The sequence below is a fragment of the Ciconia boyciana genome, chromosome 8, assembly GCF_034638445.1.
Source record: "Ciconia boyciana chromosome 8, ASM3463844v1, whole genome shotgun sequence".
In the NCBI taxonomy this organism is placed as follows: domain Eukaryota; kingdom Metazoa; phylum Chordata; class Aves; order Ciconiiformes; family Ciconiidae; genus Ciconia; species Ciconia boyciana.
The window spans coordinates 43,054,078-43,075,117 of NC_132941.1; the positions used below are offsets into that span (position 1 = coordinate 43,054,078).

At 45.3% G+C, this 21,040-nt stretch overlaps 1 protein-coding gene across 7 annotated transcripts in view; it reads left to right on the forward strand.

The window, feature by feature from the left end:
• The window catches only part of CAMK2G (calcium/calmodulin dependent protein kinase II gamma), a 126,081-nt gene that overhangs the window by 39,793 nt on the left and 65,248 nt on the right, over positions 1–21,040 (forward strand). For 5 of the 7 annotated variants that reach the window (XR_012044022.1, XM_072871673.1, XM_072871676.1 and 2 more), the window contains exon 3: positions 17,290–17,349. The exons of 1 other annotated variant lie outside the window; for it this stretch is intronic. Coding sequence is in view for 4 of the 6 variants with exons in the window: in XM_072871673.1 (XP_072727774.1) it covers positions 17,290–17,349 (60 nt within the window). In the remaining 2 variants the exon portion in view is untranslated. Of the gene's footprint in view, positions 1–17,289; positions 17,350–21,040 lie in introns of those variants that run through there. One more of the 7 variants, XM_072871679.1, reaches the window with a different exon arrangement.

The window sequence follows — 21,040 nt, forward strand, 5'->3', positions numbered from 1 at the left end:
GACATTAAATCAAACTCTGGTCACTAAAAGGAAACATATTTGCTGTTTAAAACCTAGCATAATTGCTGGTAGCAGAACAGCATCAAGCTGTTCCTCCTAAAAATGTGTCTTTCTCCAAAGAACATAGACCCCTGCTCTGTTCCACACAGGCTCAACAATCCTAGTGACTTCCTCCTCCCAGAGACCTGTTATCTCTGAGTTCTTGGGCTCCCTGGCAGCTCAGTGAGGGATCTCTTGCCCCAGGTCCCAGAGTTTGGCTAAAGAAATGCCACTTTCAAATATGACAAAGGGTGTTCAATTGCCCAAGCAGGACCTGAGCCAGTTGAAATAAATCTGCCTCTAGCACAGATGTATAAACACTGGGGCACGTGACATATGTTCTGTGCTCAGGAGCCAGATGCTCAGGGAAGTTAAGCTGAGATTACACTAGAGTGGTATTGGATGGACCAAGTTGACCGATAGAAAGAAATAAAGAAGTCTTCCCAGGTCTTCAGGTCCACTGGTTGATTTGTCCATTGCTGTGTTTCTACGTGATGGTTTGGAGCGCAGTAGAATGGGAAGCTGCTTTCCTCTGGCTCTCCATAGTTCGTTTAGTCCCTGGACCACTTCCTTTACAGCAGGGATGTGCTGTGTTTTAGGATACCTTTGCCAGAGCTGGGTGGGAGACAGGCTTTTTTAAGGCAGGACATCTTTCCATTTTCAGGAGACTTTAGAGGCCTCATGAATACATCATGTCTTGGGCTGGCCTGGTTTTTGGCACGTGGGCATTGCTAGCCAGACGGTTGCTTGGAAGGGGTAGCAGCATTGCGTGCTTCAGGAGAATCAATGGGCTGGAGTACCCAGCTGGAGACTGAACAGAGTACTCCCATGACTAGCATAGTCAATTTGCTTTGCCTGTCTTAGGGCGGGATAGGCAGCACTTCATGTCTTGACCACTCTGTTTCATTCATTCTCTTGCTCTTTTTCTCAGTGTGAGCTGTGTTGGTCTGAAGGCTGCAGAAATGATAATCTCTTTCCTCTTCACTTGCTAGTATTGCAGTAAATGAGTTCAGATACGCTTGTTTTGGCTGCAGGTTCCTTAGGGAAACCTGGCATCAAAGCATTCAAGGAGTCCTGCCTGTCTAGGGAGCTGTAGAAAGACTGCGCAAGTAGTTTAAACTGTTGACCTTTCCTCGATATTTAATCCGTGACCCTTTATGAAGCTATTGCACGTATGTATACTTGGTAGGATTTGCTGTTACCATACTCCAGGTTGAGACAGGTGCCCTATGCAGCATCTTACTTTCTGCCTTGTCCTGCTCTCTCTTCTGTGCATATTCCTTGCTTTTAACTGTGTGTGACAACACTGTAATCCTTCCATCTTTTCCCTTAAAAGTTATAGACAAGGAAGCTTTGCAGGTGCATCTTAAATGATGGGACTTTTTGTGGTAGGAAGTGGGAAAACCACTGTAAGATACGGCTTCAGGCCAGAGGAATAGATGGATTAGGCAAAGGAGAAGCTGTTCTTCTATTTCTTTGCATTCCCTGAACTACTTACGATAACGGTTTGGAGGAGAAGCCAGTGCTATCTCAGGCACTTATAACTGTGAGAACACCCATGTTTTACTCAGGGTCCTGTGTGTTTTGTCATTTCACAACCAAGAGTCATGGGGGACGTTTTCAGAGTTGTGTGACGTAGAGATGGAATTTACAAATTGCAAATTTTAACATAATTAGCCTGAAACTTAGAGTTTGTGGCCTGACCCTTTCTTCTTGGTGTGAATATCAGCTAGCAAGCTTCTGCTGTTGAAATCCTCAGCATCCAGCATGTACACCAGCGTTGCAGATGCAGAAAATGGAGACTCTCTTTTCCTTCAAGGTTCTTTTCCTTTTCTCTCCCCACTCGTTACGGCGTGTTTGTACACTTACAAAACTGAGGGAAAGAAATCTGCTACATACTCAGTGGGTGAGGATAGTTAAAACTTTCATAGGTCCCCCATAGGGATTGCATTAGGCACTACAGGATTTACTTAAAACCCTCCATTCTTAAAATACTGAATGATTTTACTGCAGGATTTGCAGCTGTGGTGCCTCAGTATTACAGCACTTGAGGCTTTCTTTTGTGTTGTAGAGATCTAACTAGCTGGAGTGTCTGTTTTAAACAGGTTCCCTGTCCTTGGTGCATCTGTAGGGGAGACATTACACATGTGATTTAGACTTGATATGATTAGCTCTTAATTCCGATGCATTTTGTGCTTTGGGTAGTTAGTGGGCTTACTTCTGCCTTCTTCCTAAACTTCAGCACTTGAGGTAAGGCAGTCCTGATGTGATCCATCAGAACTTGTTGCTCAGATGGTACAGGTGAGCAGCCAGTACTGTAAACAAACTAATGCCCGTACAGGGACAAGAAACGACTTCCTACACAGTGTCTTCATCGCTATTTTTATTTTATTATCTATTTACTTTCACTTTTTTTCCAATCTTTTCCTCATCTAAACGGGGGAGCTTTATATTGCATCCTTACCTGCCTGAGATCCCAGCCCTTGAGGGGGTACTTCTGAAAGCAGGAGCAAGGACAAGAAGAGACATAAAAGTCTATCAGAGCCGTACGGGAACCTTGGAGACCTACTGGCTGTTGTGACTACCTCTCCTGCTTGCACACTTGCACAGAGATTGCATTGTTTAGTGCGGGCTCTGTGCCCACCAGGAGATGAGCAGCAGGGATGCTGTGGGCTTAAGAGTTGGTTTGCGGCACCCATCATCGACTGGCAGCAGCGTTTATCTAGGCCAGCAGGGATGCAGGGAGCGAGTGACTCACTCAAGGATTCATGTGCGCTCTCCCCCTCTCCTCCCCCCATCGCAGCTGTGGCTTGGTCATCAGCCATTTGGGAACTAGCAGCTTTATTTGGTTGCTGTTTGCAGTGGGCAGTTTCTGTTAAGGTTGTTAATTTTATCAACTGCCTTGGAAGCTCAACTGACTTCAGAGGAGACTTAAAATTGCCTTTTCTGCCTCTCTTCTCCTTCCCTGCTCATAGGGCTGCCACCCAAACAGCTGATCTGGCACTGGACTCGGCTGAGGAGGTGAGAACAAGCAGATGGGCCAGAGGCAGAAACTTCTTAAGCTGATCAGCCGACAGCATGGTCACTGTTTTGGATGGTGGCTGATGTCGTTAGGCTGAATGCCCTCTCCGGGCACCACCTTGGCTGTGGTGACTGGAGGGTCTGATGGCTCTGCTCCAGCTGAACAGAGAAACACATTTCATGGCGTGATGGAAGAATGAATGTGGGGACAGTGTGAAGTACAGGAAATTCTTCAAATAATTGTAAGACGGAAAACTGATCACTTTGTGATCACAACAGTTGGTAAACTTGTCAGAGGTTACCAGGCTTACTTTCTGTTGAACTGTGAGTGACATGGTCAGTAGTGCTCCAGGCTGCTGCTGAGGGTTATGGCCCGTGAAGGAGAACAGCCTGCCCTGGGCAGCCACCGTGCTGTCCTTTGCCCCTTTCACCAAGGCCAACGAGTCTCATCTCTGAGCTGGGCTTTCCCTTCTCATGTGATCCCATTTTCCTTGCGCTGCTCTTTTTGGTGGGTGCTCTGTCCTTCCCATGCTCCATACTTTTTCTTGTGGTTTTGGCTTCCCTCTGGACACTTCTTTAGTCATCTTTGTCTCCCATCTGTGTTCCTGGCTACAAGTGCCATTAATGTTTTTCTTTTAGAAGCACATTTTACGCTTGCATTTACTAGGGCCTGGAGGACACTTTTTCTAGGCCTTCCTGCCCGCTGGCTGCTGTCGCTTCAGATGCTGGCTGTGTTGGATATAAGCAGCTTGGGAGACTCGCTGTCCCTAAGCCCTGAACAGTGCCGCCTGCCCTGCCCCCCTCCCCTGCTGTGTCACGGGACCTGGGAACCTCTTTTTGCTGCAGAGACCGGTCCTACAGCACAGATGAATACTTTTTTTTTTTTTTTTTTTTTGTAGGTAAAGGGCTGTACTTCTGTTTTCCCATGTTCCTCAGCTTTCCGGTGAGCTGTGTGAGCTATGTATTTCTATGCTGGGGCTGCAGCAGTATCTTCACAATATACTGTATTCAGACATCTGTGGTTGTCCTCTGCCTGCCGTGCTGAAGGACTGGAGTATTTGGATACAATGCTTGAGAGAAGAACTGAAGAAGAGGAGAGAGGCTGAGGAAGGGGCAGGGATAACTTTTGCTAGTGTTCACCTTGAAATGGAGAAAGCAGTTTTGGTGATAGGATGAGCAGGGTCCCAAGTCCCATCTGGCTGGACCAGCTGTCCAGGCAGAGATGGCAAAAAAGGAACCATAAGGAGACTTTTGTTTACCATGCTGCCTGCTAGGAATGGTGGCTGTTGGGGAGCCTCTTTTAACAGGGCTTGCTGCAGTCTGGATCCCACTTTTGTGCTCCGTGGAGCTCATATGGCACTGCAGAGGCTTCTCAGGCACTGGCCATAGGAGACCATGCTCTGCTGTCTTTTTTTGGTTTGAAATTCAACTTGTGTGGGTCAAAGTAACATTTGTAGGGCGGAAGTGCTCCTTTTAGGTCAGAGCTTGAGGCTGTCTGGTGGGTAGCATGGGAAGCTTTCTCTACCACTATTCCTCCTTTGTGTGTTCTGTAGAAATAGGAGGGTTTACTCTTAAGTCATGTTGGCTCAACTTCTTCACCACCACCCCATTAAAACCCAATCTCAACAGAGAAAGTTGCTTTGTAGATATCACTGTTAGTGCTTTAATAACTGTTTCCCTGCATTTTCTTTCTCCTTCTGACACACCTTCCTTTCCCCTCTCATTTTTTGCTTGGGATAGGCAGCAATTTACAGATCTGCATGCTTTGAGATAACATGAGAGCTATGGTTTCAAGCCCTTGTCCTCAGTCTTTGTTTGTCGATCAGTATATGTGGTGGACTTAATCAGTGAGGATTGCTGTTCTGGGTATGTTGTCTGTTAATCAGCGAATCTGGCCATCTCTTGAGATTTGGTAAGTGTCTGTCATCTTGATATGGTGCTGTGGAATTCAATGCCAGAATGCACCACATAATTTAGATCCAAACAATAGCAAAAGGCTTGGGGGGGAAAAAAACTGTAGATGGCCTTAAAATTAGTATTACGGTAATGTAGCAGCATTAAATGCCCCCAGGCAAACAAGATCTAAACTGATCTAGCCAGGAGCATTAAACATTCATCAAAACAAGAAATAAACTTAGCCAGAGAATAAATCAAAACTGTAGCATAACAGCTGCTTTTTTTGGAAAAGATGCAAGTCAAGTGCCTCTTTCCCTGGAAATCTGAAAGCAGGCACAATGATAGGGCAGGGCAACTACTTTCAAGCCGTTGTGCTTGCCAGACAGGCCAGATCTGGAGCTTCCACATGAAGGAAGCTGTTTTCAGGCTGTGCTCTTGTCAAGTGCAACGCAGGCTTTGTTGGGTGGCAGTTCCACCCAAACAGGCTAAATGTTGTTTTTTAATTATCCCCCCCCCCCCTCTGAACACTGGATCTTATAATAAAAATCCATTAGGTCCTAGTATGGCATTGAGGTAGAATTTCATGCTTCCCAGAGTGAGATATGATGAGGTATCACAGCAGTGCTAATGCTGCCCCTATCAGGTTTTGCTTTGAGAGACTACTCAAAATCCATTAGATTTGAACTGCATTGTTTCTATCTTCATTTCTCTTTCTGCAGAAGGATGAAAAAGTGCTAGTGAGAGGCTCGAATTCCAAAGATCTGAGTTTGTTCACAGATTTGTCACTGACATGATCTCTATTTTCAGTACCTCTGCTTTTCTCCTCTGTCTCTTTAAAGATAGGGGAAAAAAGGCTTGTGCTTCAGGGGCTTTCAGGCTGCATAGTAAATGTTTGTTACACACCTAGAGATTCTCCATGAAAAAATGCTATGGAAGTAGTTGTTCTTCTATGGGGATTTTTTGTTTGTTTTCGAACATAATTATTTTTCCCCATTTAAGTATCTGTCTTCTAGAAATTTGCTGGAATTTCTATTTTCCCAAAATATCTGCTTGTGGTCTGCAGGTTTAGGGACAATTAGAGAGCTCTGCCAAGTACACCTAAGAAAAACATTATTGCACAGCTCTGTGTGAGCTAAGAGACACCGCCATGCATATTGTCCTGTGCATCGTATTGCAGAAAGCGTGGGGAACCCCTCTAAAATTTAGACTGTATGTTTATTTCAAAAATCACTTGTCCCTTCTTAATCTCTGCGAAAGCATGTCGGGATGCTGTTTATTTAATCACGCATTCTACAGCCAGCCTCTTCGATCTGAAACACTCCCCCCCAGCTTTCTAACTAAAAAAAAAAATGTAGTTGTGTGTGTGTGTAAGTTAGCATTGTAACTGCAGCCTCCTGCCTCTTAATCCCCTAACCCACAACCTCTACCTTTCTGTGCGAGAGACCACAGCATGCTGTCTGTAACACTGCCCCAGACCTCAAGCTCAGAGATGCAGGTGGACTCTTGAGTTGCCATGTCAGGACATCAGATGTCGTTTGCACTGCAGCATTTCTTGGGGCTCTCATGCTTTCAGAGGGGTGGGAGGAACCACCCCAACACCGGTGGAGCAGCAAAGCATGCTCCTCCCTTCTGCTCTACCTTTAATACTGTATTTTTTAATTTTTCCCGCCACAAGTTTATCACGACCCATCGCTGTTCTATGGGAAAGATCAGCTCCTTGCACGTAAGCCTTCAGACGACCAGCTGGGGTGCGAGGCTGGTGTCTCACCTCTTCTCTGACTTCAGGGTTGGCTGTAGTCACGTGAGATGCCAGACTCTCCTCTTGAGCATTTGCTCTGCATCTCTGCGATGAGAGCATCAGGGGGAAGGGGTTGGTGGTGAAGGAGGGGTGTGGGGGGGGATTCTGCTCTTGGTCTCATGGAGTTGCTGGTAAGCTGGTCACATGAAACAAAAAATACATCAGCTCCCCTCCCCCATGCACTGGCGTGTTTCTTGGCTCTGCACCCAAACTAGCAGCTGAGCACGTGATTTACTTGTAAAATGCAGTTTAAAAAAAAATGGTGCCATTGCAGATGGGAAACCAGGGATGGGAGGGCTGAACTGGGGCTGCCCTGTGTGGGGCCGGGGGCTGCCGGGGAAGGGAAGGGGTATGTCTCCCTGCTGAGTTGCAGGAGGCTGGGGGGACATGGTGCTGTGGGACATGGGCTTGGGGGGACGTGTGCTGCAGGATGTGGGGCTGCAGAGGAAAGTGCAAGCTGGAGGGGAGCGTGCTGAACCGCAGCCCTGCCGGGGAAGGAGGGGGGGGCTGCGTGTGGGGCAGGGGGAAGGAAGAGGAGGGCTCTGGTGCAGGGGTGGGGTGCAGGTGGTATGGGGGGCTGCGTTTTGAGAGTTAGGCTAGGCAAGTGCTCTGAACTGAAGGTCGTCTTACGGGATATGAGGTCTGAAGTGACCGTGACAGAGGGTTGTACTAATTTTTGCTCTGTTTTGATGCAAGAAAGGGGAAGTTGTTTGACCATTCAAAGCTGTGGAGCTCAGCATCTTCTGGTTTGAAAACTTCATTCCTTTTGCTAGTTGTGATTGTATCCCACAGTTCTTCCTTTCTCTGGGATGTAGGCTCTCTTAAGCTTTTGAAATTACACTAACCCAATATGCCCAAGGAGACCTAAAATATGCCATTATGCTCATCACAAACCTGGTGGGAGCCTTCAAGCAAATGCCCTGCCAGGCTGGACAGCACGGCAGTTGCACCATTCTTAAGGGGAGTACAATTACACCACATTTCTTCCTGTGTCAGGACTGTGGCTGGTGCAGTTAACGCCTCCTGGCCGCAGCAGATAAAACGAGACAAAAGAATTCCTGCCCTTTGCTGTGCTTATATCTGCCTGTCAGTGTTTGTGGTCAGTGATCTCCATTGCTTCAGGTCAGGAGGAAGGTGGCTGCGTTTTTGTTGTCAGCTAGGGGATGTATTGCTTCAGAGGGGAGCTACAATGTGCTGCTGCAAGAATGGTTCCCAGTACCTCGCACTGCAGCGCTGGCTCTCCTTGTGTTTCATCCCACCCTGAGCAAGGAAGAAGTCTTGTAGAAGCAAGAAATGGGACTCTTTGCAGTAGCCAATGGAGCAGGTGGAGTTGGTGAATTGATGGGTAGTTTTAATGGTCAGTTGGTAGAATTCATGATTATTGCAGCAGGCTGTAGGTACCAACTTCTGTAGCCATAGGTGTTAACCTAGCACATAGTTTGGAAGGTAACCTCAGTGGTGAAGCATTTCCTTCCTACCTGTTCACCACCAGATCTGGAAGGGATGTTCCCTCGATGACTTGCCTCCATCACAGTGGCACAAAATAAGCTGATGGCTAGCAGGAAAAAAGAGGGGGAATGAAATTCAGGTCAGAGGCTCTTGGAAATTCTTCATTGGTTTTTAATAACTAAAGTAACTAGTTGATGGGAAAAGCAAACACAGAATAAAGCAGAGTTGGCACAGGCCTTGTATATCCCACTGGCAACATGGGAAGGATGACGGGGGAGATGAAGAGACATTTATCTTGCCAGCAAGAGGAACTGGTATGCCCTGAGAGGAGATGTGGACCAGAAGCAGGGCTTGTACATGAGGGGTGGCACATGTGTCATGTCAGAGATTACTGAAGACTTTGACTGAGGTCTGAATGGTGCTTTGGCCTGTGTTGGTTGTTCTGTAGGCAGATATCCTCCACCCTCCTAATGCAGTCATGGTGCTGGCTCATTTTTCAGTGGGTGCACTGACACCGAGGCTTCAGGCTGAATCCACTGGGCTCTACTTGGCCGATTGCTTTTGGCTGAATAAGACTGAGAACAGCTTTTGAAACAGCCTGAAGAGCAGGGGCTCCTGGGGGCCTGTGGCTTATGGGGAAGGATGCATCAGGTAGGGAGGGAGTAGTGGATGCCTTGTGGAGGGATGTCTTGTCAAGGGGTTTACAAAATCCCACTCTGAGTGTGGTAGCAAACTCAGAAGGAGGTCCGTGGCCTAGATTCTGAGTTGATCTCAAATGGGAAGCCAAGGACTATGCCTATAGTGGATGGCTGGAATGCTTGCTCCTTCCCTTTCTATATACTGGTGCATGCATATGCGTTCAGGTTTCATGTTGCTTTGCAGTGCTGGCTTTGGTCAAACCGTGGGATCTGCTGAAGGCAAGAACCTAAGCTGAATGGTGGGACTTCTCTCCGAGAGAGAGAAAACATCCAATCTGGCTTTATCTGTGCCTTTGTAGGCAAGGAATGGCATGTCAGGCTTGAGCACACTTAACCCCCGTGTGTTCACATCGTTAATTGTGACTGAGATGACTCTCACCTATAGCTGTGAGCCTGCGCTGATTCAGTAATTTGACCTCCTTTGACTCTTGAAGTTCCTGGAAAGTTGCTGGTGTCTGTGAGAGCCCAAGCTCCCCCCCTTCTTCTTAATGTGCACATCAGGTTGCTTTTCTTCTGCTTTATAATGTGTACAATAGGTAATACTCAGGGTAGGCATTCCTGCTGAAAGCAAGAGGACAGGAATTCTCCTTCCCTTTCCAGGTCCACCTGCTGGATAACCCAAAGAAAAAATATTGGACAGGTTGTTTGCTGATAAACTGAAAAATATGCACGTGAAAAGAAAAGGCAGCTTTGAATGACACTGAGTGTAGAAACTGCAACGGTGAAGGTGCACACTATGACTTTTTTAAAAAGATCTGTCTCTTTTAGGTATTTTTAATACCTTCTTTCCTTTTGCCACTGTTGTACACATGTTCATATCTGCCTTCAGTTAGATTATCTTTGCAGAGTAAGTACAAGGCAATGAAATACTGGAAAAGAGAATAAATCTCCCTGGCCCACTCTTCAGGGTGCTTGTCGGAGATACAAATATAATTACTTAAAGCATCTTGACTTCTACTCTGTGGTGTTGATAGTCTAATTTCTGCATTACTTGAATGAAAAAGTGGAAACCAGGTGTTCTAAGTTCGTGTCATTTGTTCCTTTTATTTTGTTTTGTTTTTCCTGTACAGTAATACCAAGGGGTTCACAGATACTAGTGCGTGGAAACACAGCTTGTTACCAACTGTGTGAGCTTTCTGGCTGTCGTTAAGATCCATGTGTGTATGTACTTTTAGGGGTAGTATTACACTTTTACACATGGAGTTGTTTGTTTCTGGGAGGTTGGGAGAGCGTGGGAAAAGGCTGTTACAAGGTAATAATATTAGTGGGTTTGCTAGAGGAAAGGCTTTGTCAGAAAGTACGTCTGCCGGCATTCCTTGAAAGAAGTCTTGTATTTGTTTGTGTCCTGTTGGCACTTGAACCTCCTCCTTTGTCAGTAGCTGAAGGCAGGTGATGAGGATCACTACCGTCTTGCTTCTCTACCTTTTACCGGGTGAGAAAAGTGGAGCTTTGCTGTTTCATCTTCACTTGCTCGCTCCAGCCCTGTCTTCCCCTTGGTGACTTTATGACTCTTGCACAGTTGCTGCTGCTGAGATGCTGGTGGTGGTGGCAGGGGATGGGTGCCCCTCTGCCCTCGCGCTTGGGACATCATGCCACTGGGGTCGTTCTGCACTGGGAGGCTGGAAAACAGACTTTGGCTTTCAGAAATGCCGCCTGCAATGGGGGTAGTATGCTGTTACAGATCTATTAATTCTGGCTGGTCTTTGAAATGGCAATGTAGAAACACTGAAATGGAAATGTCAAAGTCCTGAGCCGCAAATAGCGGGAGGGAGGGAGGGAGAGCGTTTGGGAAGTGTCATTATATGCTTATTTTCTTTATATTTTTCTTTAGGCATCTGCTGCTAGCTCTTGTCAGAAAGGATATTCAGAATCTACCGGGGCCTCTGGTCATTCCTAAGGCCTAGGATGATTTTTTGTTTGTTTCTACTAACTTCTGCAGAAGGGGAAATGGTGGTGATCTGAGACTTCCTGGTATTCATGTTTAAAGTGGTGGAGTGGCATGGCATACTGTCCTGTGCCACCCTATTGCAAATGCTGAGAGATCTCAGCTGTTCTGTAGCACAGTCTTGTTGAAAAAATAAGAGCGCGTGGGGGAAAGTCTGTGGCTTGAAGCGCAGGATGAGGGAGCTAGCTCTCTTCTGCTGGGAATGTCTCAGAGAGGAAGTTTAAATTTAAACAAGCAAAGAAAAGCACGAAGGAACCTGAAGGCTCAGGCTAGTCTCATACTACTACAAAACGTACTTGATGCACATTCGATTTCTGTCTTGAAGCAACTCAAATGATATCTTAGCAGCTGGCACCAATTGACTATCTCCCGGAATTGGCATGATGACAGCAGTCAAACTGAATTTATTGCTTTGGGTTTGATTCCTCTTCCGGACTCTCCCCATTCTCAGAAATGTAATCTAGAATGTGTTCCCACAGGAATGACAGAATCAAGCCTATGCTAACAGCAACGATAGAGCATGGTCCTAGTGCAGGATGAAGACAGGTGGACTGTAGTATTGAGCAGCCGGGTTGTATATTCCAGTTGAGAGTAGGAAGATTATGTATTGGTAAAGGGAGGAGCAAGGTTTTTTCCTTCGTGACACCATTTCTCATCAAACAGAGATGATTCACAACTAAGTGTTTGTTTTGTTGCTGCTTCTTTTTACTGCATTTAGGAAGGAATTTGCCTTCCCATTGGGGTGGCTAAACTTTTTGGCTACTAAAACTTGCCCCCCCACCCCCTTTTTTTTTTTTCTTAAGGCAGGTGTACTAAATAAAGAGCAAGCTTTAGCCACAGGACCTCAGTATAGCTGCAGTTTGGTAAAGTAAGCCAGGAAATGCTGCAGTGGGTGTGCTCCTTTGCATGTGGAACCATTTTGAAACGGTGCTGTGTTTCTAATGCTTGTTGAAGAAAGTATGGTAGAACTAATGTTTTCCACCTGGTTTTCTGGTAGGTGTGAAATTAATCACTTTCACTGATAGATCTTGGCTTGATTTATTTCAGTAACTGTTTTGGCCACTCTTTCAATGAGTTTTTAATGCTGTCTTCTGCTTGCCAGGAGAAGGAACTACCTGCAATAGGTGTGGTTTTGCTGACGTTTGTTCCTAGAGCAATAAATGTCAGTGTTCCTTGCGCAGGTGGAGGGGATGGGTTGCAAAGGGCACATCTCCTTCAGCCTTCCCAGTCACTGGTCCTTTGAGGAGCTTGTGGCAAGACTCTGGCTGGAAGGCGTGTTTGCGTGGCAGCTGCCTGCAGCTGAAACAAAACCCCTCTCCGCATCTCTTGGGAGCGGGAGTCAGTCAGGGCATCATAGCAATGTCTGAAGCCGGGAGGGTTTCGTGCAGGGTGGCAGTGTCGGCACCTGACCATCTTCTCCTGCTCCCCGGCTCAAGTTCGGCCCTCACCCCACTTGCCTGGGACTGATCTCCTTTTTGGGTTTGTTGCAGGTGTCTTTCTCCAGACTCTGCCTTTTGGAAGCGTACCTCAGCTCCACGCAGACAGGTCTCCCTGTGCCTCCCTGGCAGCCCCTGCTCCTCAGCACAGCTTCTTCACAGGCTGATTAGGCACCGTGACCTTTTTCTTCATCTGTTTTTTTTTGTTGTTGTTATGTAAATGTTCACTTGACAGCTGCAGACTACTGGGATTTGTAGATGTCCTGTGCCCTGTCTGTGTGTCTGAAAATGTTCTCCTCCAGGCCTCGGGTACCCTTGAATGAGAAAGACCTGGTGAGGAAAAAACTCCTGCAAAGTAGCTACGCATGTAGTGGCTAGAGTAGAAAACTGGGAAGTGATTCCCTGGAGAAGAAAGGAGCCCAGAAGTTGGGTCTTACGTTATTCATCCATCTCTGCCACCGCATCTTTGGGGTAACAGACTGAAGTGGTCAGACAATGAAAGGATTTTCTTACAAAAGAGGAAGAAATGTGCATCAATATAAAAGTAGTCATATTCCCCACCCTGCTGGAGATTGCCAGGTTTTTGTGAAGTAAAGCTGTCTGCATTTTGTTTTTTATTTCTGTTGGATACACCTTTCTTCTACATCACGTTATCCTGTTTATCTGCTGAAGTTTGATGCATTTAGGACATACAGGCCAAATTACCATGGTTTTGGTCTGCTGTCTTCTGTACTCAGGCAGGGTTGTTTTTGTTCTAACCTGCTCAGTTACAGATTCTTACACTTGTGACGTTATTAATTGTGCACAGACACTCCTGTCCATCCGTTGTGCACAAGCAGTCCTGTCCCAGTGAATGGACTGCATGTTTGCATTAAATGAAGCAGTTTCATTTTTGCAGGTCCTTAACTCTCACAAAGGATGCTAACACAATCATTCTTGTTTTCTAGTAAAGTAAGTCCCTAGACAAATAAAAACCCAACCCAAAGAAATCCCCATTCTCTGAACAGGCAGTTTCTTATCGGGTATATTCTGAAGAAACCTGGTATTAACATTACTAGAATGACACTTAGTGCAGTATTTGCAGAGCAATAATGTTAAAGGTACTTGTGTTAAATGTAGTCTCAAATGCTGAACCAAGATGCAGAAATTGTATCATATAAAGAACTAATAAAGAGAAATAGATATTCACACCTTAGTTTGTGTATCAAACACAATAAAGTTTTCCTCTGCTGTTTTTAAGCACCATCTCCTTAAACATTTACATTTTAGATTTTGCTACAAAAGAGCTAGGAAGACTGCACTTTTCTGTCCATGTAGATACTCATTGCTTCAGACTGTATATAGAAGAATGGTCCAAATAGCAAGATTCTCTTTTTTTTCTTTGGCTGGAAAACAGTAAATGAATATTAGATGAGTGTTTGTAATATCCTGTACTTAAGTTTTAAGCATCAGCTATTGTTCAGGGCTAGACAGCTCTGTAACGTAGCAGGAAAAGAGCTTAATGAAATCCAATATTTGGAAGCAGGAGGTAGATTAATTCAGACTTGGAACGGCAGTGCTAAATTTTAACAGGAAGGATAACTACCATTTGGAGTAACTTCTGTGGGTGTATGGCTTTATCACTTGAAGTCTTGGATGTGAACCTTTATGTTTTTTAAAGGGTATACTGTGTTTTAGGCAAGTTATGGAAGTTGCTGGTTGAATTTCATAGTTTGTGAAAGGTGGGAAATAGGCCTAATGTCCCAGGCGTGGGGTCCTGTAAGATAGGTCAGATGTGTTGCTGTGTTTCTGTTAGCTACGAGGTGTACTTCCACTGTGCATTAAGAATAAACACCTTCACTCCATAAATGGCTTGCAGAAATAAGTTTGATCTTTTGGGCAGAGGGAGGAGAAATTATTTGCTTTGCAAGCTCTTGCTAAGGCAGGGATCTGAACCCACGCGGTCTTTTCATTGTTATTCTAATACAGTTAAGAATACTTCGCATTTTTAAGGTTCGGTGAGACCCCATATAAGACGTGTTAAAGCCCAGTCTTTGACTGCTCTGCTGGACTCACAGAATTTTGTTTTTTTCTGTCTCTTACTGGGAATAATCAGTGTTAGACCAGAGAGAGGCAGAAAAATTGCAGCTCCCTTTTTATTCCTTAAGCATTTAGGTACAGGGTTGTTCCCCCCCAGGTTCCAGATCGACTCTGCCGCTGATCCCTGGAACGAGAGTCAAATGCCTACACTGTGCCAAAGGCCACCGGGCGATGAAGAAAGTTTTAAAAAGGGGCTCTCTTTGGGGATGGGGTGGGGGGGCTCTTTTCAAGTCACAGGTTGGGCTGTGTCCTGGTGCCGCCTGCAACGGGATGGATGACCCTGCAGGAACGGGATCCGTGATCCTCCAGGGCCCGCGGCAGGAAACCCGCCCAGCCTGACCTTTCGCTGCTCTCGGTTGTGGTGGCTGGCTGCTGCGGGCTGGTGCTCCCAGGGCTGCAGTGTGCTTTCTCTCTGCGAGTTGTGCTTGAGTTTGCCTGTTTTGTTGCCCTGGAGACAGAAGAGTGTGGTATGCTTTTCCCCCTGACCAGAAATAGTTTCCTGTACCTTGTGACCGGAGTGCTGTACTCCTCCTCTGGTCTCCGGCCAGGCTGTGTGGTGCTGGAGGGACGGGGTGTGGGGTGATGACCTCTTGTCACAAGTTCTGGTGTGGCGGCTGCCCATGATCACTAGCTGCCCTGCCCGCTCCCCTCCCTCTGCACGATGGTGTAGGATTTCAGGGGAGCAATTGCTCTTGATTTACATCTCCCGTGGCATTTTGATGGTTATGTCATTTTGTTTGAGCCTTGCTCCTGTCAGCTGTCTGTCCTGGCTGTCAGGACTCGGTGGCTGAGTAGCACGTGGTGAACTCTTACCTCTTCTTCCCCCTTTGCTCAGCTGTTTTTGCTGTCTGCTTCCCTGTGTCCTTGTACTTGGGAACAGATTCGCAGCAAGTGTAACTGCACACGAGGGCAACGTGATCCGGGTGGATGAAGGATCCCCTTCTGTAGGAGTTCCAAGTAGAGCTGGGAGGGTAAGTGGGGAATTTGCAAGACCCAGGCGTGCAAGCGGGCTGTGGATAGTTTATCTTAAACTGTTGTCCTGCTGTGAGAATCTGGCCAGAGTGCCGAGTATGCAGCACAGTCTGTTACCCTGCAACTGTGTTTTGCAAAGCTTCATTTGAGAGATGCTGCTAAAAGGGAAGCCAGGGCACCCCCACCCCTCCCCAGCAATGCAGGTGAGACAGCACTTGCACTGCACCAAGGCCTTGGGAGCATGGAAGCTCTCCAGGCTTTCTTGCTGCCTGCTACTTTATTGGAGAGTGGTTCTGGCATAGAACTGTAAAATATATGCAACAACAACAATAATTTCCAGGACTGAGAAGGAAGGAGAGATGAAAGGAGTATTTTACCTTCCCCCATCCCTGAACAGTAGCAGATGAGGATGTAAGCACATCTCAGCCCTATAAAATATTAATTGGGACATTTTCTACAGTTCAGCAGTGAGAAAGAAGACAGAAATCCTGCAGTGCCCTGAGCTGCTGCTATTCCCAGCCTGGGAGAGAAAAGTGTTCCGAGCAGAGATCTGGTTCAGTCTCCGTCTTCTGCTCATGGAGAAGAGAACAGTTGCCCAAAGCCTTCCTTTACAAAGGGAAGGGAAGACCATGCAGAGACCATGGAGCTGCATAGGCTGTTCTCAGGCAGGGCACTGCAGTGTGGCTTTGTTGAAGTGGGTCTCTAGTGGGTTTCCTATAAATCGGAGGATGCTGCATTCCTACCAGTGATCTGCTGAGTAGCCCGACCAGCCAAGGGTCCTGCTTGCTTACTCCTGTGGTCTTGTGTGTCACAGGGGATGCAGAGGTGTGTTTTCAAGCCTGTGTGCCGAAGATCTGCTACAGAAGAAATGTCAAGAGCAGACAGGGACTGCTGCTTCCCTCGCTATGTTCTTTTGATGGCTGGACTGGGGAGGAAGGGCAGTCCTTGCTTCTTGCCACTTTCTAGGCACCTGCATCCTCAAAAGTCTAGCATTTAGTAGCTCCCAGCGCTGTCTAAAAGATTTGCCTCCCTCAGATCCTTTCAGTGAATCTGTACTTGTCCAATGTCAGCATTTTGCTTGAGAGGGTGGGGGCTTCGTAGTGAATGTTCACGACTCACTCATTGCTGTAGTGAAAAATCTGTCTGAGCCTCAATGGCTGAAAGGCCTCCTGCTTCTTGGCTGAGAAGGGCAGAGCTGCTCTAGCTCCCTCTCCTTTCCTTGCACTCACGCATGTTACATTTCTAGGGAGCAGAAACCATTTTTTACTCTCCTTGATATTTTTTTCTTTAATCCAGATGACAGTCGCACTCGAACTGATGTTGCCTTTGGGCTGAAATAAGCATACTTAGCATTTGGGCAGAACTTCTTGCCTAGAGATCTCGAAGTGCCTGATCAGCATTTCACCAGCAAGTCCATCCATGGGTACTGAAGTATGGTTACCTTTACGGTTCACTGGAGCTGGCAGAGTTCCCCACTTCATGTGATGGCTCTGCACTAGCAGGAGCTCTGTATTTCTCCCTCCTACTCTGCCCTTCTTCCCCAGTGTTTCTCTGGAGTGGAAGCAGGTCCTTTTCCCATTTCACGTGGGCTGTTTCTTCAGAGACTTTTCCTCCTCCTCTCCAGCCTTGGAGAAGGGGGTAGGTCTCAGAAGGGATGTCACTGGAAGTGGCTTTGCATATTTGTGAGGGTGACAGAAGAGCAGTGTCTTTGACTCTGCTTCTACTCGCTTTGAATCCAAGGAGGGAATATCAGTTTAGTGCTAGCTCTGTAGCAGGAGTGGAGGTCCTCCTGCACCCTCGGCTGCATAGCCCTCTCCTGAAATGGCTGTGAGGTTTTGGGAGACAGTTGTGTTCCAGCCCTCTGGATGTCTGCTGTGTTCCTTTCTCCGTTGAATATGAACAAGAGCTTAGTTCAGAGTTGTGGTGCTTAACGCCTTGTTTCTTATTCTCTTTCAGATCACCAGAAACTGGAACGTGAAGCTCGAATCTGCCGACTTTTAAAGCATCCAAATATTGGTAAACCTCCTTGGGCTCAGAGGGATGGGGTTGAGAGAGGAGTAATGTGCCTCATCTAGCACACTGCAAGAGAGCAGATGTATTCTGAATGTTCACAACTCATCAGACTTGCCTGTTGAAATCACCTCAGTTTCTCTCTCTGACAAAATCTGCATATGACCCTGTCCCATTCCTTAGCATCCTGGCACAGATGTTCACCAAAGTGTGCTGTGTTCCCATCCGCTCGCCTGCACAGAGCTCTCCCTGCTCTTTGGGTGATGCATGACTCTTGTCTGCTTATCTGACATTCTGCAATGGGAGTGAGCTGTTGTGTTTGCTTTCCCCACACCTGTCTTCTGTTTCCTCTTCTTGGCACTTTTTGACTTGTCCGTTTAAATGCTGTATGCAGTGACGTTCCCAAAGTTAAAAGAGGGCTTAATATGTCAGCTCTTCTCATTAAAGTGGCCACTTACTCTAAAAACAAGAGACCAAAACCAAATTGCCCAATTTGGTCAAAAAAAAAAAAAGAGTAATGGAGTAAAGGGAACAGTTTTGTCTAGAAATACAGAAAGAGGCAAAAGAAGGCACAACTTCAAACCAAAACTACATTATTTACTGAACTGTAGAGAGAGGGCATGGATTTCTATCTAGTTCCAAAGCACCATGGAAGTTTATCCTAAGTTTTCTTTTAGAGAAATTTCACATTGCTGGAAGTTGCTTTGAGCAAAAAATTTGGACTGTTAATAATCTGCTTTTTAGGATATTTAAATAAATAACGCCTCTAGGATCCTAGCTAAGGTCTAACTTGAGTTAATTTATTTAAGAAAACTTTAAGAAATACGAAACTGCCACCTTTAACCAAACCACTGTTAAATATCCCTTTCTGGGAAACCTGTGATGCATTACATTGTCTTTCTTTTGCACAACTCTGTCTGTCAGTGTAGATAATGTTTTAAGGGCATCTGCCTGGTCTCCTGACTATCAGCTTGACGAAAGTCTCCTGACGAAAGGTGCCTTACAGCATACCCCATGGACTAGCATCTGTAACCTGTTCTGTATGGGATGAAGAAGCAATTTCCACAAGCTTGGGACCTCACAAAATGCGAAGCACCTTAGCAGCAGCTTTTCAGCAGAAAGAGCTTTGTTGCATCTGAGTGTAGTTGTGGAGGTATGGCATGAGGAGAGGAGCAGTGGCCACCTTCTATAGTAATTTGCACTGATTAATATATTGGCAGGTAAATTTATTGCTTGGCAATATTCAAAATGACTAAAACTCATATTAGCTAGTTATCAAGCTTCATTTGCCCCATAAGACTTGTTGCACTTAGTTTAGTAGGTGATGTAACGTTTAATTTTGGCCTTAACTTCACTTTCGTCATCTCTCCTTTTTATCGTTTCTCACATCTTTTCTTGCCAGGCCTCTCACAGAGTAAACTTTATACACAAGACGAAAACCACTTTTATAAGTAAATGGCACCAAACCCAGAAACATCACATTCCTGGTTCAATTCTACAGCTTGTTCCTCATCTGTCATGAGTGGCAATGCTTGTCTTCTGTTGTATTGTGGTTTGGAAAAGACAGTTTGGGGGAATGTCAGTCATTCTTGCATTTTCTACAGAGCATTTCTTGTCTTCCTAGAAAGAACAGTTTTTCTTTTAAGATAAAGAGACTAGTCATTCTAAACTCAACGGGTGGTCACAAATAGCAATAAAGGAATTAAGTTTTATGCCTACAACACAGAATCAAAGCATGTTGAATAAGACCTCGGGAAGTCATATGGTCCATTCAGCAGTCCTGTGAAAACCTTTTGTACCTGGCTGGTTCGCGGCATGTTTGTTCTTAAAAACCTGTAATGCTTCCACAGCCCCTAGTGGCAATCTTTCAAATGTTTAATTTTCTGTCAGTTAAGCATTAGAAAAAACATATTTTGCTGCTATCTTAGCTTGTTGTTTCTAATTCTATCCAGAGTATATGTGGAAAGTAGTTTTTCTTTCTTGTAACAGTCTTTTACATATTTGAAGACTGTTATCATGTCTCTTTTTAGTCATCTTTTTCTTCAGACTAAACAAACCCAGTTCTTTCAATTTTTTCTCATACATCATGTTTTCTAGACCTCCAGTATTTTTTTTTTTTCCCCCCCTCTCCTCCCTCTTCCCTGGACTCTCTCCAGTTGCTTCATATCTTTCTAGAAATGCGATGCCCAAAACTGGACATAAGATTCTAACTAAGGCCATGTCAGCGCTGACTAGAGGGGAGAGAATTGCTTCACCTGTCCTACCAAAGATACTCTTGTTTTGTACAGCAACCTGTGAAACTTGGCATTTAAATATATTGTTGATGCACATTTGTTTTCTGATGCATTATTGCTCCAGACTACTTTCTGCAGAACTTCTGGCAAGCAAATAATTTTTCCATCTTGTATAGATGAGGATTCCTATCGAAGCGTACATTACATTTGTCTTTATTAAAACTAATAGGAAGAAATCCACTCTGTGGGTTCCTCCCCGCATTTGTCAAGACCATTTTGATTTATCTTCTGATAGTATAATAGGGTTGCAACTCTCCCCGCAGTAACATGATCTTTAATAACAATGCCACATATTGCATCATGTAGATAATTAATAACACTGTTGGATACTGTTGGACTCTGGACAAACTCTTGAAGATATCAGTTGATACATTGTTCCAGTTTGACAGTGAGCAATTTTGAGTATGTTTTTTCAATGAGTTGTATACACCATTGTAAGCTAGTTCTGAATACACATTTTTTCCTAAATTGCTTATGGAAACAGCATGTAAGATGCTGTCAGAAGCCTTGCTGAAGTCCAGATGCTACATGCATTGTTGCTTCCATATTCCTTGCACTTGTTACGTTGTCATAGAAGGGAAATGTTGTTTTGACATAGCAGTAGGTTTTTTCCTTGAAGTGTGTATTAGTGGTTAGTAATCACCTAGTTACTGCCATTCTGTGTTGTAAACTCTTCTGGATGAATACTTGGTGTGTTGCCTCAATGTGAGCTATGCTAGTATCACTGCACCAGTCCTGAAGAATTTTGCATATTTTGCACTTGCTTTAATTTCCCCATTAAGTTTTTTTGTTACTGTTTTTGTTGCAAGCTGTGTTGCTTGTCCTGCTCTTCTACAGTGACCTGAGCTTCTAGTGAGTCTGGGGCAGAGGACTGAAAATTAGGACTCTGTGAGGTGGGCTGCTTTTCTCTCCTGCCTGTACATAGGATCTAAAGCAAACCTATTGTTGAATTTGTGGTTCTTGCCCATTTGCTGCAGGACAGTTGATTCTGCTATGGAGGTTCTGGACTGCAACACACTGACCATAACACTGCTATTCCGATAAAATAAAGGTTACTCTAGGTACAAAATAATGGTGATATTTCCATTTGCTGTTGCTCTTTGTGAAATGACCACTTTCTGAGTTATCCTAACATGCCTTCATCAAATTGCAGCCCTAATTATAGGCTGTTGCTCTGTAATTGCATGTTTAGTTTGTCTTTAGATGCACATTATGGCCAAGGTAATCACAGTGGAGTAATCCTTCTAAGAGCTTACTGTTGCAGTAAGGTTTTTTGTCTGGTCAGAAGAAAGTTGACTTGAGGCAATTCATGGTGTGTACCATGTTCTCGTTGCAAACCGTCCATTTGAATGTGCCATTATAGCTGGTCACCTCACACTTTACTTCAGTAGAGGAAGGACTTC